General features: G+C 41.3%; 1 protein-coding gene across 1 annotated transcript in view; it reads right to left on the bottom strand.

Moving 5' to 3' along the window:
* The window catches only part of DGKB (diacylglycerol kinase beta), an 804,956-nt gene that overhangs the window by 63,472 nt on the left and 724,340 nt on the right, over window positions 1-17,144 (bottom strand). The window contains exon 24 of the mRNA XM_073629524.1: window positions 3,539-3,659. Within this exon, the coding sequence (XP_073485625.1) occupies window positions 3,539-3,659 (121 nt within the window). The remainder of the gene's footprint in view (window positions 1-3,538; window positions 3,660-17,144) is intronic.

The following is a 17,144-nucleotide window of genomic DNA, read 5'->3' as shown; positions in this document are numbered from 1 at the left end:
CTGAATATACGAAACAAATTACAAAAACAAATCATTCTAACAATATAACGAAACAAAATGATTACCTTAACAAACAAATCCAAAACAAAACTTTTTTTTTTCTGTTGTACACATCTCTAGTATCAGTTAAACACTGGACTTTACTAAACTAGTAGTTGAACTAGTTGCTTAGTTGTACACAGAAAGTGGAAAACCTGTTGGTATTGTGCTGTGCCAGAGAGCCATTTAGCTCTGCCAAGTGGCTTCAAAGCTATGACTACTTGGTTTTGAACCTTGGAAATCTACACTATATGGTCAAACATTTAGTAACAACACCAACAAATTAAAGATTTCAGGTTGTTTCCAATGAAGGGTACTGTTAAGGATAAAGCATGCAAAGACATTAGAGACAATTGTGCCCTTCCAAGCTTATGGTAACAGTTTGGTGAAGGCTCTTTTCTGTTCCAGCATGACTGTGAACTTGTGTACAAAGTCAGCTCCATAAAGACATGGTTTGAAGAGTCTGTTGTGGAGGAACATAAGCACAGTCCTGACCTCTACCCTACTGAGCTCCTTCGGGATGAACTGATAGGCCTATTGTGAGCCAGGTCTTCTCATCCAACATGAAAACCTGACTTTACAAATGTTCTTTTGGCTGAATTGGCACAGATATCCACAGACAGCCTCCAAAAACTTTTGGATAAGCCTTCCCAGAAGTGTGGACGCTGTTACATAGTTGGCAAGGTTGAATAAAGACATCAGTCCATTCAGTTCAACCTGTTTGGGTGTGTGTGTTCATGTCAAAAATAATTTCTCGAATCCCTGTATTCCGTGTTTGCTAAGATACCTGTCCAAGAGTTTTATAAACTATCAATACTTCCTGCTGTGAATTTGTGGAAGTGAATTCCATATCCTTACCCTCTACACTGTTTAAGAGTAAACCACCTATCCTCCAATTTCATTGAGTGACCCATGTCTTCTTACACTCCTTGAGACTGATTTGTTTATTCCCTTTGCCAGAATTACCATTGAGGTATTTGTATATTGCCATCATATCTCCTCTCATCAGGAGATAATTGAATGGTCTATCCAAAAAGAAACAATTTATCCCCAGTAATGGCCCACAGTCAGTGTTACCTGTTAAAGCAAAAGTACTTGTTACATTCATCTTCAATTTCTTGATCAGATTCCTCTGTTTAGTCTTCCGACTGAAGCTCCTTTGCTGATATGGGTTCACCATGAGTATGTCTGGTGGCAAGACACCGCTTACTCATGGCCAGTGAGTTAGCAGGTCAGGAAGACAGATTGTCAGTGGCGGCTGGTGGGTTCTTCTTTTGGGTGGGTGGAAAACAAAGAACACCCCCCCAGCGGCGTGGCACTGAAACACCCCCCGGCGGTCCAGCACTTATCTGCGGGGTTGTGGTGTCCTCTCCTCCTCTCCTGGAGTGCGGGCAGCAGCCGCTGCGACTTCTGTGTCCGCTCCTTCAGCTTCCTTCGCCGCGTGTCTCCTCTTCCGCCAAAGCGCTACTAGGCATCCAATGGGATCGCCTGACGCTTTGGCCAATCGGGAAACAGGTTTCACAGACCTGCCTCCTGATTGGCGGGGAGGAACTTTAGTGTGAAAATAGCGAAAAATGAATTCGCTATGGTCACACAACTGGGTGGCCTCAGAGTGCAATGCTCTGCGCTCCGAGACCACCCTTTTTTGAAGCCTATTAGAGCCTCTGGCTCTAATTGGGTGCTTAAAAAAAACACCCACCCCCGGATTGAAATCCATGGTCCAGTGCCATTGATATGTAGATCAGGGGGCCGGACGCATGGATAGGGGAGGCGACACCCATGCGCCCTCTATGGACAGGCCGCCACTGTCATGCATGCATATCTACATGGAAACCTGTAACTGTCATCTTATTTCAGAGAGGTCCTGCCTGGGCTAATGCTGATGAAGGAGAGAGTAACTTCTCTAAAACACGTTGACAGTTACAGGTTCCTTTGTAGATATGCATGCTTCGTCTTGCTTTTTGACCTGCAAACTCAAAAACCACATGTAAGTGGAATTTATTTCAGTAAAAAAGCAGAAAAACCTGAACAAGATATTGTGGTTAAACCTAACAAGTGTTCCTCCATGTCACACTGACTGTGGGCCATTACTGTGGATACATAGTTACATACATAGTAGGTGAAGTCGAAAAAAGACACAAGTCCATCATGTCCAACCTATATGTGTGATTATATGTCAGTATTACTCTGTATATCCCTGTATGTTGCGGTCATTCAGGTGCTTATCTAATAGTTTCTTGAAACTATCGATGCTCCACGCTGAGACCACCGCCTGTGGAAGGGAATTACATATCCTTGCCGCTCTTTACAGTCAAGAACCCTTTATGTAGTTTAAGGTTAAACCTCTTTTCTTCTTATTTTAATGAGTGGCCACCAGTCTTGTTAAACTCCCTTCCGTGAAAAAGTTTTATCCCTATTGTGGGGTCACCAGTACGGTATTTGTATATTGAAATCATATCCCCTCTCAAGCGTCTCTTCTCCAGAGAGAATAAGTTCAGTGCTCGCAACCTTTCCTCATAACTAATATCCTCCAGACCCTTCCTGAGGACTGGTGCCCAGAACTGGACAGCATACTCTAGGTGCGGCCGGACCAGAGTCTTGTAGAGCGGGAGAATTATCGTTTTATCTCTGGAGTTGATCCCCTTTTTAATGCCAACATTCTGTTTGCTTTGTTAGCAGCAGCTTGGCATTGCATGCCATTGCTGAGCCTATCATCTACTAGGACCCCCAGGTCCTTTTCCATCCTAGATTCCCACATTGTATCTCTAACTGAAGCTCCCTTACTGAAACAGATTTAACCCGGGGTATGTCTTGTGGCAAGACACCGCTTACTCTTGACCAGTGAGTTTGAAGGTCAGGAAGAGAGATGGCAAATGCATATCTACATGGGAACCTGCAACTGTCAACACATTCCGAAGAGGTTCTGCCTGGGCTAATACTGATGAAGGACAGAGTCCCCTCTCCGAAATGCATTGATTAACAGTTACAAGGTACTATGTAGATATGCATGCTTGGTATTTATTTTTGACCTGCAAACTCAATGACGCAATGAATTTATCTCAGTAAAGGAGCAGAAGAATCTGAACAAGATATTGTGAGTAATGTAACAAGTGTTTCTACATGTATCACTGAGTGTGGGCCATTACTGTGGATCTCTTTTGATACACATGTTCACCTTCTGGTCAGGAGTCTCATATTTGGTTTAGCCAATGGTCTGAAATTTCTTTCAACACCTATTGGGTGGAGCATTCACCAACCGGACTGCCTTGTAAAAATGACATTACCCAGATGTTCTTTCTTCTTTTCAGGAAGGTTATTTGTACCTGTTTCCCTTTGACTGAGCATTGTCTGAAAGTCTCTCTATCTGCTTTGCACTGCAGCCATATAACCTCAGAGAAGCTCTGTGCAAATTGCCTCCCAGCGGTGGGTTCTCTGCTAGAAGCAATCAGTCGCAATTACTGATTAATCTGTCAATTTAACAGCATGAAACTGTTATTACCGTATAACCACAGAAGAGCATTGTGCAAGTCTTCTCCCGGCGCTCTTCAGCCCCGTGTAGATCTGACCCATCTCCATCGCACCTTCAAGTCCCACCACTTCCAGCAGCTGATCACTCAGATCTGAAATGACAACACAAATCAATGTAAACTCCTGATCACATGTACAGTGATTTCCACAATGTAGAAGGATTTCTGGTGGTCTTCTTTGAATGGATCAGAACTCACTCTAAGAACAGTATTGCTTCAGCTTTAATAGGAATGAGGCAGTTGCCTTTGGGATTTACCAGGTTAGGAAGAGGAGACCTTCCATCAGAGCACCCTACAGCAGTGTTCATTTTTACGTCAAATTTTGATTCCGTTTTCGTCATAATCTTTTGACTAAAAATGCCATTTTATTTTTAGTCATATTTTAGTCAGCTGACTTGTTTTAGTTTTAATTGTATTTTAGTCAACTAAAATCTCCAGTACATTTTAGTTGACTAAAATCTTCTACATTTACCTAAACTCGAATGGGTTTAGTTACCCACTTGCCGACCAGCCACTGTATATACTGTATATGGCGGCAGGTCGGCTCAACAGTGCCACAAACCGCCGTACCCATACGCTAGTCCGTGCATGTGACACTGTGGACGCACGCCGCGTGAACGCGGCCGTGGGTCCCGCAGACTCGATGTCCGCTGGCGAACACAGAGGCAGAACGGGGATCTGCCTTTGTAAATGAGGCGGATCCCCGTTCTGACAGGAGACATCATGGAGATCTGCTGTTCCCAGTGATTGGGAACAGCGATCTCTGTGGTGATATAGCAAGCTCAGCCCCCACACAGTTAGAACACACCCAGGGAACACAGTTAACCCCTTGATCGCCCCTTAGTGTTAACCCCTTCCCTGCCAGTGTCATTTATACATTGATCAGCGCATTATTTTGGCACTGATCAATGTAATAATGTCACTGGTCCCCAAAAAGTGTCACTTAGGGTCAGATTTGTGCGCCGCAATGTCACAGTCCTGCTAAAAATCGGAGATCAGATAAAAGGGTAAGTACAGCGATGCGCTAGATCAAAAAAGAACACTGAGGTAGCAGCTAACACACCTGTAGACTCAGGGTAAAAATAATAACAAAAGAAAAAAGTGTAGCGCTATAAACTCAATAAATGTGTACATCAAAGGCCCATAAATGCACATATATAGTGAATAGATTTTGTCAAACCATATATGACTATAAAAGTGAATGACAATATGTAGTTAATCAGCAAAACTATTAAGTGTAGCAATGAATAGTACACCTTGTAAGCAAATATAACAGTGACTAATATGAAGGAAACAGTGACAGTTCCATAAATTCAACACCTCAAATAATATATGAGAAACCTTAGAACATAGTAGTCCATTTCAAAATTGTGAAACATTTGTGAAAAGCACCAAAAGTCTATGGGGGTAGTGCATAAGCAATGATGGAGAAAATGCCTCCCAAGTTCACAGGTGGGTATTTAAACCAAATCTGGCAGGTAAATGGACAGTAGAAGAACCGTAGGTGCATAAAAGATTTAAATCAGTGCCGGGGCCATCACCAGGAAATGAGGAGGCTTACCGGAACTCAATGACCTGAAATGGCATACGCCATACAAGTCAAGAAAGCTTGATGACCAACAGGTCTGGACAATATGTCTTGTCAGATGTCATCAGCATACAGCAGAAAGGGATATCAGCACGGCTTCCACATCCATAGACACTCCAACATAAGCCAAACGAATGGTTCGTATGCCATGCAAGGAGCAAAAATACTCACATAGCGTGATAACGTTTAAACACTGGTTTATTAAAATGATTAAAAACAGACTCACATATTATTCCCTTTGGAATAAGTTGGCACCTAATGTCATTAATCCACCGAAAAAACCATCCTTCTTCCATGACTGGATCAGATTCTATCCCTGTAGAAAGTGTTTGGTTTGCCAGTTTAACGCATGTGGTAGGAAGGCAAGCCATAGTTTTTCCTCCACTGTAACAGGCCGTACATATATGATCAAACAATTTTGCACTTGTGCCACTACAGGAATAGTGTATCTTCTAACTTGCCCTTGTGGCAAACAATATGTGGGCCGGACCATTAGATCATTCACGATACGGGTTTCGGAGCATATTAACCTTATCAAAGCAGGTAGTACCAAGCATACTGTCCCTAGGCACTACAGGGAATTTCATGATCGAAACCCTGCAGGTACTCAGTTCCTTATCATCGATAGGTATGTGGCCCCTTGGCGGGGGGGGGGGGGTCGACTCTTAGGGGTGTCTCCCGTTTGGAGACATACTGGATATATGAGTTGGGGTCCCATTCTCCGCAGGGTATTAACGTGGAGTGTGACTTCAACTCTTTTATTAAACAAGCATAAATACTGATATGATCTCTCCTTTGTAATCAAACCTTTAATTACTACTATGTTCTAAGGTTTCTCATATATTATTTGAGGTGTTGAATTTATGGAACTGTCACTGTTTCCTTCATATTAGTCACTGTTATATTTGCCTACAAGGTGTACTATTCATTGCTACACTTAATAGTTTTGCTGATTAACTACATATTGTCATTCACTTTCATAGTCATATATGGTTTGACAAAATCTATTCACTGTATATGTGCATTTATGGGCCTTTGATGTACACATTTATTGAGTTTATAGCGCTACACTTTTTTCTTTTGTTAAAAATCGGAGGTCGCCGCCATTACCAGTAAAAACATTAAAAGAAATGAAAGTCCATAAATCTTTCCCATAGTTTGTGGACGTGATACATTTTGCGCAAACCAATCAATATACACTTATTGGGATTTTTTTTACCAAAAATATGTAGAATACATATTGACCTAAACTGATGAATACATTTTTATTTATTTATTTTTTTTGGACATGTATTATAGCAGAAAGTAAAAAATATTGTTTTTTTTTTAAATTGTCAGTCTTTTTTTGTTTATAGCGCAAAAAAATATAAACCGCAGAGGTGATCAAATACCACCAAAAGAAAGCTCTATTTGTGGGGAAAAAAAAGAACTTCAATTTAGTTTGGGTCGCACAACCATGCAATTGTCAGTTAAAGCGACGCAGTGCCATTTCGCAAAAAATGGCCTGGTCATTAAGGGGGTAAAACCTTCCGGTGTTGAAGTGGTTAAATTGTAATACGTTATTTAAGCATTTCTCTAGAATTGCCAAACTCATTATATACTCCTGGAGTAAAAATATAATAACATGTTATTATTTATGGTATTAAGGTCTGAACATTCACTACAGACACAGATTTATCCGTTATGATATAGAACGTCTTTATAAATAAAACCAAGTTTGATAAACAAATAAAAATATTGTTTTTTGACAAACAGAAGTTCAACTTTAAAATATAAAACCTTCCAAAGAAACTGTAACTTCTATTAGCTGTAATGCCATTGCACATATTGCCTGAATATATTACCACTTTCACCCCCTTCCTGCCCAGGCCAATTTTCAGCTTTCAGCGCCCTCGCACTTTAAATGACAATTGCGCGGTCATATAACACTGTACTCATATAAAATTGTTATAATTTTTTTTTTTTCACACAAATAGAGCTTTCTTTTGGTGGTATTTAATCACCTCTGGGTTTTTTTGTTTATTGCTAAACAAATGAAAAAAGTAAAAATTTGTTGAAAAAAAAGTTTTTCATAGTTTCTAGTTTTCCAAACAGATAATTTTTCTCCCTCACTGATGGGCACTGATGAGGCAGCACTGATGGGCACTGATAGGCTGCACTGATGGGCACTGATGAGGCAGCACTGATGGGCACTGATAGGCTGCACTGATGGGCACTGATAAGGCGGCACTGATGAGGCTGCACTGATTTGCGGTACTGATGGGCACTAATAGGCCGCACTGAAGGGCACTGATAGTTGGCACTGATAGGCGACACTGATGGGCCCTGTTTGGCAGCACTGATGGGCACCGTTGGGGCTGCACTGATAATCAGGACACTGTAGATTGTAGCTGTTCCCTTTCACACAAGCGGGTTACCGGCTCTCCTCTCCTCACGCTGGGACAGCATGAGAAAAGAAATGCCGATAACTGGCAAGTGTGATCAGCTGTGACTGGCCCTTCTACCCCAATCTGTTGTCTCAAATATTGTTCACAAATCTGTCTAGATCTGTGTTAGTGAGCACTTCTCCTTTGCCGAGATAATCTATCCACCTCACAGGTGTGGCATATCAAGATGCTGATTAGACAGCATGATTACTGCACAGGTGTGCCTTAGGCTGGCCACAATAAAAGGCCACTCTAAAATGTGCAGTTTTATCACACAGCACAATGCCACAGATGTCGCAAGTTTTGAGGGAGCGTGCAATTGGCATGCTGACTGCAGGAATGTCCACCAGAGCTGTTGCCCTTGCATTGAATGTTCATTTCTCTACCATAAGCCGTCTCCAAAGGCGTTTCAGAGAATTTGGCAGTACTTCCAACCGACCCCACAACCGCAGACCACGTGTAACCACACCAGCCCAGGACCTCCACATCCAGCATCTTCACCTCCAAGATCGTCTGAGACCAGCCACCCGGACAGCTGCTGCAACAATCGGTTTGCATAACCAAAAGAATTTCTGCACAAACTGTCAGAAACTGTCTCAGGGATGCTCCTCTGCATGCTCATCGTCCTCATCGGGGTCTCCACCTGACTGCAGTTCGTCGTCGTAAAAGACTTGAGTGGGTAAATGCTCACATTCGATGGCGTCTGACACTTTGGGCGAGGTGTTCTCTTCACGGATGAATCACGGTTTTCACTGTACAGGGCAGATGGCAGACGGCGTGTATGGCGTTGTGTGGGTGAGCGGTTTGCTGATGTCAACGTTGTGGATGGAGTGGCCCATGGTGGCGGTGGGTTATGGTATGGGCAGGCGTATGCTATGGACAATGAACACAGGTGCATTTTATTGATGGCATTTTGAATGCACAGAGATACCGTGAGGAGATCCTGAGGCCCATTGTTGTGCCATTCATCCACGACCATGTGAAAGAAGTGTCACCAGCACACTAGGATCTCAAAAACTGGGTCCAAAACTTTAATCACATAGTATCAAAAAAAAAAAAAATATTTATCAATGCCTGATGAAGGGATCCTGCATGGCTCCGAAAAGTCCCTTCTATTTATTTTTTTGATACTATGTGATTAAGGTTTTGGACCAATTTTGGAGATCCTGGTGTGTTGGTGACACTTCCTTCTCACGATTGCAGTCGGTTCAGCCATGGGTCATTTCAGCACCCAATCTAAGATACAGCCGTGTGTATAGGAACGTGTGCGTTGGGGGTATTGCATTGGAGATTCATCCACGACCATCGCCTCATGTTGCAGCATGATAATGCACGGCCCCATGTTGTAAGGATCTGTACACAATTCCTGGAAGCTGAAAACATCCCAGTTCTTGCATGGCCAGCATACTCACCGGACATGTCACCCACTGAGCATGTTTGGGATGCTCTGGATCAGCGTATACGACAGCGTGTTCCAGTAATTGCCAATATCCAGCAACTTCGCACAGCCATTGAAGAGGAATGGACCAACATGGGACACGGGTCGGTTTTGAAAGAATTTTTTTTTGGAAAATCTATCTGAGAATTTTCTCTGCAGTAACAGCCGATTTTCATGTGACAATCAAATTTGAGTAATCGGGCATGTTGAAATTTTTTTGAAAAAACAAACAATTTTCTAATCAATGATGGGAGAATCGTGCGAGAAATGTAATAGAAAAAGGAATGCACATGAATGCAAGAAAAGAAAATTCCCAGAGAGAAAGGAAGGTTCACAGCCACGAAAATTCTTTTCTGTAGCAACGTGGAGGTGAGGTGAAATTGAAGGCTTGGTTGGCCGCATTTTGAAAATCAATGGAGGAGCCATCGGATCGAAAAAAAACACTAAATTTCTGATTTTGAAAAGAAAATTTGTTTGGAATTCGACCCATGTATGGCCAGCCTAACGAAGATTCACATTAATGCTACTTTACTTGAAGTAGCGCCATTTCGAAGTAGCAAGGTCAGCGCGATTTCAGGTGCTACTTGATAGACATCAGTGTGGCTTCATGCACAGATGTCTATTGAAGCCGCACCTGAAATCTGCAAAAGTAGTGCAGGAACCACCTTTGCAAAACGGCGCGGCGCCGCAAAATTGGTGTCGCACCGATTAGAAGGCGACTTGCCATGCGATTTGATCTCTCAAAATTGCATGATGAATCGCTCCAAAGTGAACCTAGGCTTAGACAGATTTGTAAACAATATTTGGGAGAAATAGGCCTTTTGTGTACATAGAAAAAAGTCGTAGATCTTTGCGTTCAGCTCATGATAAATAGGGGCAAACACAAAAGTGTTGCGTTTTTATAATTTTGCTCAGTGTAGTAGATCAGAAAGAATATCAGGAAAATCGTGATGTGCTTCCAATGATGGATGATGTGACGGGTCCTCTAAGCTGCGGAGGGGGGGTCTGCAGCAGGGCAGGCAAGGAGCACGTTCACAGACTGTTGTTGGAGGGGGGGGGGGGGGAGGTTTGCATTGCGGAGATCTGGAGAATGATTGGGGATTCCACGCTCAGCGAGTGGATACAACGCCTGGGAATGTTTTCACAGGTCTGCGTGTCTCCTGCCCTCTTCCATAAACTCAGCTACTTCACGTGTCTCCTCCTATGAATGCATTGAGTACACAGAGGCAGCTCTCATGAATGAAGACTGAAGTCAGCACATTGTGAATGGAGCACACAGCGCAGCTGACCCCGTGCACCTCGCTCTCTCTGCTCAGGATAAAAGTCACTGGGGAACCAGGCGGCCCACTTCCTTCAGCTGCTCGGCCGCCTATTCCACTTCCACTGAATGCATCCGTTCATGAGATACGAGACGCATTGCCGAAGATGGGGGGAGGGGAGAAAAGATACAAATGATACTACCCCCCCCCCCCCCCCCCCCCCCATATTAGAGGAATGAAGAGGGGAAGAAAAGGAGAGAATATAATCAAATTTTTATTTTTGTGGGTTTTATTCCCCCCCCCCCCCCGTTGTTTAATTAATGTTCATACAGTAGCCTTATATTCGATGAAAATATCGATTTGCGTTAAGATGTACTCTATGGTACGCATGCAAATGTGTTTGTTTATATGTATATAAATTGTTGAAAAAATAAAATATAGAATTAAAAAAAAAAAAAATAAGAAATGAAAGTGACACTAAACAATATCCCTATTCCTCAAAAATAATCCAAACACATCCACTAACTTAATGGTCCTCTCTAATCCATCATATTGACCTATCTACTTTCCTACCATCATATTTTCAATCCAGACTGATCAGAATAATTTAACCGCTTGACCTCCGGAAAATTTACCACCCCCCCTTCATGACCAGGCCATTTTTGACGAAACGGCACTGCATTTTGTGCGACGTTGTACCCAAACAAAATTGATGTCCTTTTTTTTTTTTTTTTTTCCCACAAATAGAGCTTTCTTATGGTGGTCTTTGATCACCTCTGTAGTTTTTATTCTTTGAGCTATAAAACATAAAAAAGAACCGACAATTTTGAAAAAAAACCCAAAAAAAATCAATATTTTTTACTTTCTGGTACATATTCAAAAAAAAAAAAAAAAATATTCATTAGTTTAGGCCAGGGTTTTGCAATTACCAGACCTCCAGCTGTTGCAAAACTACAAGTCCCATCATGCAAATTGACGGCGCTATATAAGTACCTGAAATAAAATAAATAAATGGCGAGACTCTGACAGCCACAAGCACGACACGTGTCGTGCTTGTGGCTGTCAGAGTCTCGCCATTTATTTATTTTATTTCAGGTACTTATATAGCGCCGTCAATTTGCGCAGCGCTTTACATTATTATTATTATTATTATTATTCAGGATTTATATAGCGCCAACAGTTTACGCAGTGCTTAAAATATAAAAGGGAGACAATACAGTTATAATATAATACAATACAATAGGATTAAGAGGGCCCTGCTCAGAAGAGCTTACAATCTAATAATACAATTTAATAATTTACATATACATTGTACATTCACATCAGTCCCTACCCTCAAGGAGCTCACAATCTAAGGTCCCTAACTCACATTCATACATACTAGGGACAATTTAGACAGGATCCAATTAACCTACCAGCATGTCTTTGGAGTGTGGGAGGAAACCGGAGTACCCGGAGGAAACCCACACAGGCACAGGGAGAACATGCAAACTCCAGGCAGGTAGTGTCGTGGTTGGGGATTCGAACCAGTGACCCTTCTTACTGCTAGGCGAGAGTGCTATCCACTACACCACTGTGCTCGCCATGCCTCGTGGGACTTGTAGTTCTGCAACAGCTGGAGGTCCGCTAATTGCATATCCCTGGTTTAGGCCAATATGTATTCTGCTACATATTTTTGGTAAAAAAAAAAAAAAATCAAAATAAGCGGATATTGATTGGTTTGCGCAAAAGTTATAGCGTCTACAAAATAAAACAAAAAAAGCAAATAATCGAATTTCTTTATCAGTTTAAGCCAATATGTATTCTGCTACATATTTTTGGTAAAAAAAAAAATTCCCAGTAAGCGTATGTAGATTCGCACAAAAGTTATGGTGTGCATGAAGGCTAACATGCAGGGACGTTTAGAAGCAGGATAATAAAAAACAAAAAAACAAAAACGCCTGACGCCCCTGGAAGCAGCTGCAAAAACGTTCAGTGTGTACAAGGCCTTAAGATTAGTTAGCTATATCCCGGAATTCCACTTTAAATTACAAGATAGCCTGTGCAGTCATTGTATATGCTATTTTTTGTATGCTTGTATATCACAAGCACAGCCACCATTTTTTGATAAAATATAAAAGATGATGATGCTTCGAGGTAAATTGATGGCAAACATGTCAAGATTTAAAATTGTGCACACACCTATGAAATGGCGACAAACTTCTGTACCTAAAACTGTCCATAGGCAACACATTATCCACTAGCCGACCAGACGCCGCAGTTATACTGCGTCAGGTTGGCACGGCTGCGCAAATTTCTGTAGCTGTATGTCGCTCCTTTAATACGTCACAGCAGGCGAGCGCGCACGTGCCCCCTGTGTGTCCCCGGAGCTGATGCGCATGCCCAGTGGGCGTGATGACCGTGATCGCTCGTGACAGAGTGAGAACCGGGATCTGTGTTTTTGTGCAAACACACAAATCCCCTTTCTCTCAGGGGAGAGGAGATCGATCGTGTGTTCATACTAAGTATGAACACCGATCGGTCTCCTCCCCTAGTCAGTCCCATCCCCCCCCCCCCCCCCCAGTTAGAACACACACAGGGAACACAGTTAACCCCTTGATCGCCCCCTAGTGTTAACCCCTTCCCTGCCAGTGACATTTATACAGTAATCAGTGGCCATTTTTAGCTCTGATCGCTGTATAAATGACAATGATCCCAAAATAGTGTCAAAAGTGTCCGATTTGTCCACCACAATGTCGCATTCCTGATAAAAATTACTAGTAAAAAAAATAAATAAATAAATAAAAATGCCATAAATCTATACCGTATTATGTAGAAGCTATAGAGTTTGCGCAAACCAATCAATATACGCTTATTGAGATTTTTTTTACCAAGAATATGTAGAAGAATACATATCGGCCTAAACTGAGGAATTTTTTTTTTTTTTTTCAAATTGTCGATGTCTTTTTTTGTTTATAGTGCAAAAAATAAAAAACGCAGAGGCGATAAAATACCCCCAAAAGAAAGCTCTGTTTGTGGGGGAAAAAAGGACGTCAATTTTGTTTTGGTACAACTTCGCATGACCGCGCAATTGTCAGTTAAAGTAACGCAGTGCCGTATCGCAAAAAATGGCCTGGTCAGGAGGGGGAAAATCCTTTCCGGGGCTGAAGTGGTTAACCACTTGCCAACCGGCCGCATGCAATAGCCAGCGGGGGGGGGGGGGGGAACACGTGAGCGCCGCTGGTGACGCGCATGCGTGATTGGCCACAGGAGGAACCAAACATCAGGTCCGACAGACGTGATGTCTGCTGGCCACCCACGATCGCTCTCCTGAGAGACAGGATGCCGGTCTGCTGATGTAAATAAGGCAGATCACCGTTATGACAGGTATGAACAGAGAGATCTTGTGTTCCTGCTGAGTCTATCCCCCACACAGTAAGAAAGCATCCCCTTGGGACACACCTAACCCTTTGATCGCCTCTGGTGTAAACCCCTTCCCTGCCAGTGTCAGTACAATAACAGTGCATATTATTTAGCACCGATCACTGTAATAATGTCACTGGTTATCAAAAAAAGTGTCAAAAGTGTCAGTTAGGTGTCCGATCTGTCCGCCACAATGTCGCAGTCCTGCTAAAAAATCGCTGATGGCCCCCATTACCATTGAAAAAAAAAGAAAATGCCATAAAAATGTTCCATAGTTTGTAGACACTATAACGTTTGCTCAAACCAATCAATATACGCTTATTATGATTTTTTTTTACTAAACATATGTAGCAGAATACATATTGACCTAAATCGATGAAGAAATTAGATTTTTTTACATTTTTTATTGGGTATGTTTCATAGCAGAAAGTAAAAAATATTGTTTTTTTTTTTTCAAAATTGTCTTTTTTTGTTTATAGTGAAAAAATAAATACCACCAAAAAAGAAAGCTCTATTTGTGGGGAAAAAAGGAAATTCATTTTATTTGAGTACAACGTCGCAATTATCAGTGCCGCAGTGTCAGTAACGTAGTGCCGTGTCCCAAAAAATGGCCTGGTCATTAAGGGGGGTAAATTCTTCCGGGGCTGAAGTGGTTAAAAGCCATTACAGGTTATCAGTTTAGAGTTAATCACGAATTATGGCTCTAGAATTATTGTTCTCACTCGCAATTGCTGTTTAAATATGCGTGCTGGACCTATATGTGCGGAAGGGCAGAGGTGCTTTAAAAAATGTTTTAAATTGTTTTCTTTTATCATTCTTTTTTTTTTTTTTTTTGTTTGCACTTTTTAACCACTTGCTTACTGGGCACTTAAACCCCCTTCCTGCCCAGACCAATTTTCAGCTTTCAGCGCTGACGCGCTTTGAATGACAATTGCGCGGTCATACAACACTGTACCCAAATTAAACTTTTATAATTTTTTTCACACAAATAGAGCTTTCTTTTGGTGGTATTTGATCACAGCTGGGATTTTTATTTTTTGCTAAAAATTGATTTACTGATCACAGAGCATGCCGCGTGTGCCCCCCCGCAGGCAGCCCATGCACGGGAGGACGCAATTTAGGCCCACACTGTAGCCCGGCCTTTGGCTATAGCGCGGGCATGAGGAGGTTAATTTTTTTTTTCATTTAGGCTATGTTTCCACTAGTGCGTCCCCAAAGTCGCGCGATTTTGCCGCGATTTTTACCGCGATTTTACCGCGACTTTTTACCGCGATTTGAAGCAATGCCTGTATCTATGGACCTCAAGTCGCATCAAAGTGGGACCAAAGTAGTGCAGGGACTACTTTGAAGTCGCTGCGACTTGAAGTCGCACAGATATGAACGGTACTCATTGGAAATCATGGGAAACAATTTGTCATGCGACTTTTCAGTCCCAAGTCGCATGAAAAGTTGCACTAGTGGAAACAGATCTGTTTCCACTAGTGCAACTTTTCATGCGACTTGGGACTGAAAAGTCGCATGACAAATTGTTTCCCATGATTTCCAATGAGTACCGTTCATATCTGTGCGACTTCAAGTCGCAGCGACTTCAAAGTAGTCCCTGCACTACTTTGGTCCCACTTTGATGCGACTTGAGGTCCATAGATACAGGCATTGCTTCAAATCGCGGTAAAAAGTCGCGGTAAAATCGCGGTAAAAAATCGCGGCAAAATCACGCGACTTTGGGGACGCACTAGTGGAAACATAGCCTAACGTGATTGCTATTACAAGGGGGCTGGTGGTGGTGGGGAGTGGCCCTTCACAACACTAATAAAGTGATCATTGCCCGCATTGCTTTTACAAAAAAGCTGATCGTCTGCTGGAAAAAATGTTTTAAATTATTTTTATTTATTTTAACTTTATTTTTTATTTTTTTTTTCCCCATTTTTTATTGCTATCACAAGGGGGCTAGGGGTGTCCGTGTGGGGGGGAGCAGCCCTTCGCAACACTGAAAAAGTGATCATTGCCCGCATTGCTTTTACAAAACAGCTGATCGTCTGCTGAAAAAAAAAAAAATACACTATTTTTATTTATTTTATTTAACTTTATTTTTTTACACTTTTCAATTTTTTTTCCTTTAACGTTATTGCTATCACAAAGGGGCTACGGGTAGGGAGAGGAGTGGCCCTCCAAAGCACTAATAAAGTGATCACTGCCCCCATTGCTTTTACAAAACAGCCGATTGTCTGCGGAAAAAAGATGTTTTAAATTGTTTTTATTTACTTTATTTAACTTTTTTTTTTTACACTTTAAAAAAAAAAAAAAATTCATTTAACTGTACTGCTATCCCAAGGGATCTAGGGGTAGGGGGTGACCATTGCCCGCATTGCTTTTACAAAACAACCGATCTTCTGCTAAAAAAAAAAAAAAAAAAAATTACATTATTTTTATTTATCTTATTTAACTTTTTTTTTTACACTTTTCATTTTTTTTCATTTAACTTTAGTGCTATCACAATGGGGCTAGGGGTGTGTGTGGGCGAGGAGTGGCCCTTTGCAGCACTGAAAAAGTGACCATTGCCCACATTGCTTTTACAAAACAGCTGATCGTCTGCTAAAAAAAAAAAAGTTTTAAATGATATTTTTTTTATTTTATTTAACTGTTTTTTTTTTTTTTACACTTTTTATTTTTTTTTTCCTTTAACTTTAGTGCTATCACAAGGGGGCTAGGGGTGTGTGTGGGGGGAAGTGGCCCTTTGCAGCACTGAAAAAGTGACCATTGCCTGCATTGCTTTATTTTTTTTTAAAAATTACGTTATTTTTATTTATTTTTTTAACTTTTTTTTTTTTTTGTTTTTTACACTTTTCAAATTTTTTTTTAACTTTTTTGCTATCACAAGGGGGTGGGGGAGTGGCCCTCCGTGGTGCTGAAAAAGTGATCATTGCCTGCATTGCTTTTACAAAACAGCTGATCGTCTGCTGAAAAAAATGTTTTAAATTAATTTTTTCTATTTTGTTTAACTTTTTTTTTTTTTTTTTACACTTTTTAATTTTTTTTCCTTTAACTTTAGTGCTATCACAAGGGGGCTAGGGGTGTGGGTGTGTGTGTGTAGGGGGGGCCCTTTGCAGCACTGAAAAAGTGATCATTGCCTGCATTGCTTTTACAAAACAGCTGATCGTCTGCTGAAAAAAAAAAATGTTTCAAATTTATTTTTTTATTTTATTTAACTTTTTTTTTTTTTTACGCTTTTTAATTTTTTTTTTTTAAATGTAACTTTTATTGCTATCATAAGGTGGCTAGGGGTGGTTAGTGTCCCTTTGCAGTGCTTAAAAAGTGATTATTGTTTTTTTAAAAACAGCTGATCATCTACTGAAAAAAAAAAAAAATGTGCCAAGACCGAATTTGCAGCTCCAGTCATGGTCTTGTAATACCCACTTGCTGATATATTTTTTTTATGTACGTTGGTCAGCAAGTGGTTAATATGGT

The sequence above is a fragment of the Aquarana catesbeiana genome, linkage group LG05 (assembly GCF_042186555.1).
Source record: "Aquarana catesbeiana isolate 2022-GZ linkage group LG05, ASM4218655v1, whole genome shotgun sequence".
In the NCBI taxonomy this organism is placed as follows: domain Eukaryota; kingdom Metazoa; phylum Chordata; class Amphibia; order Anura; family Ranidae; genus Aquarana; species Aquarana catesbeiana.
The sequence above is the reverse complement of the archived record's forward strand: the minus strand, read 5'-3'. Positions and strand labels throughout refer to the sequence as shown.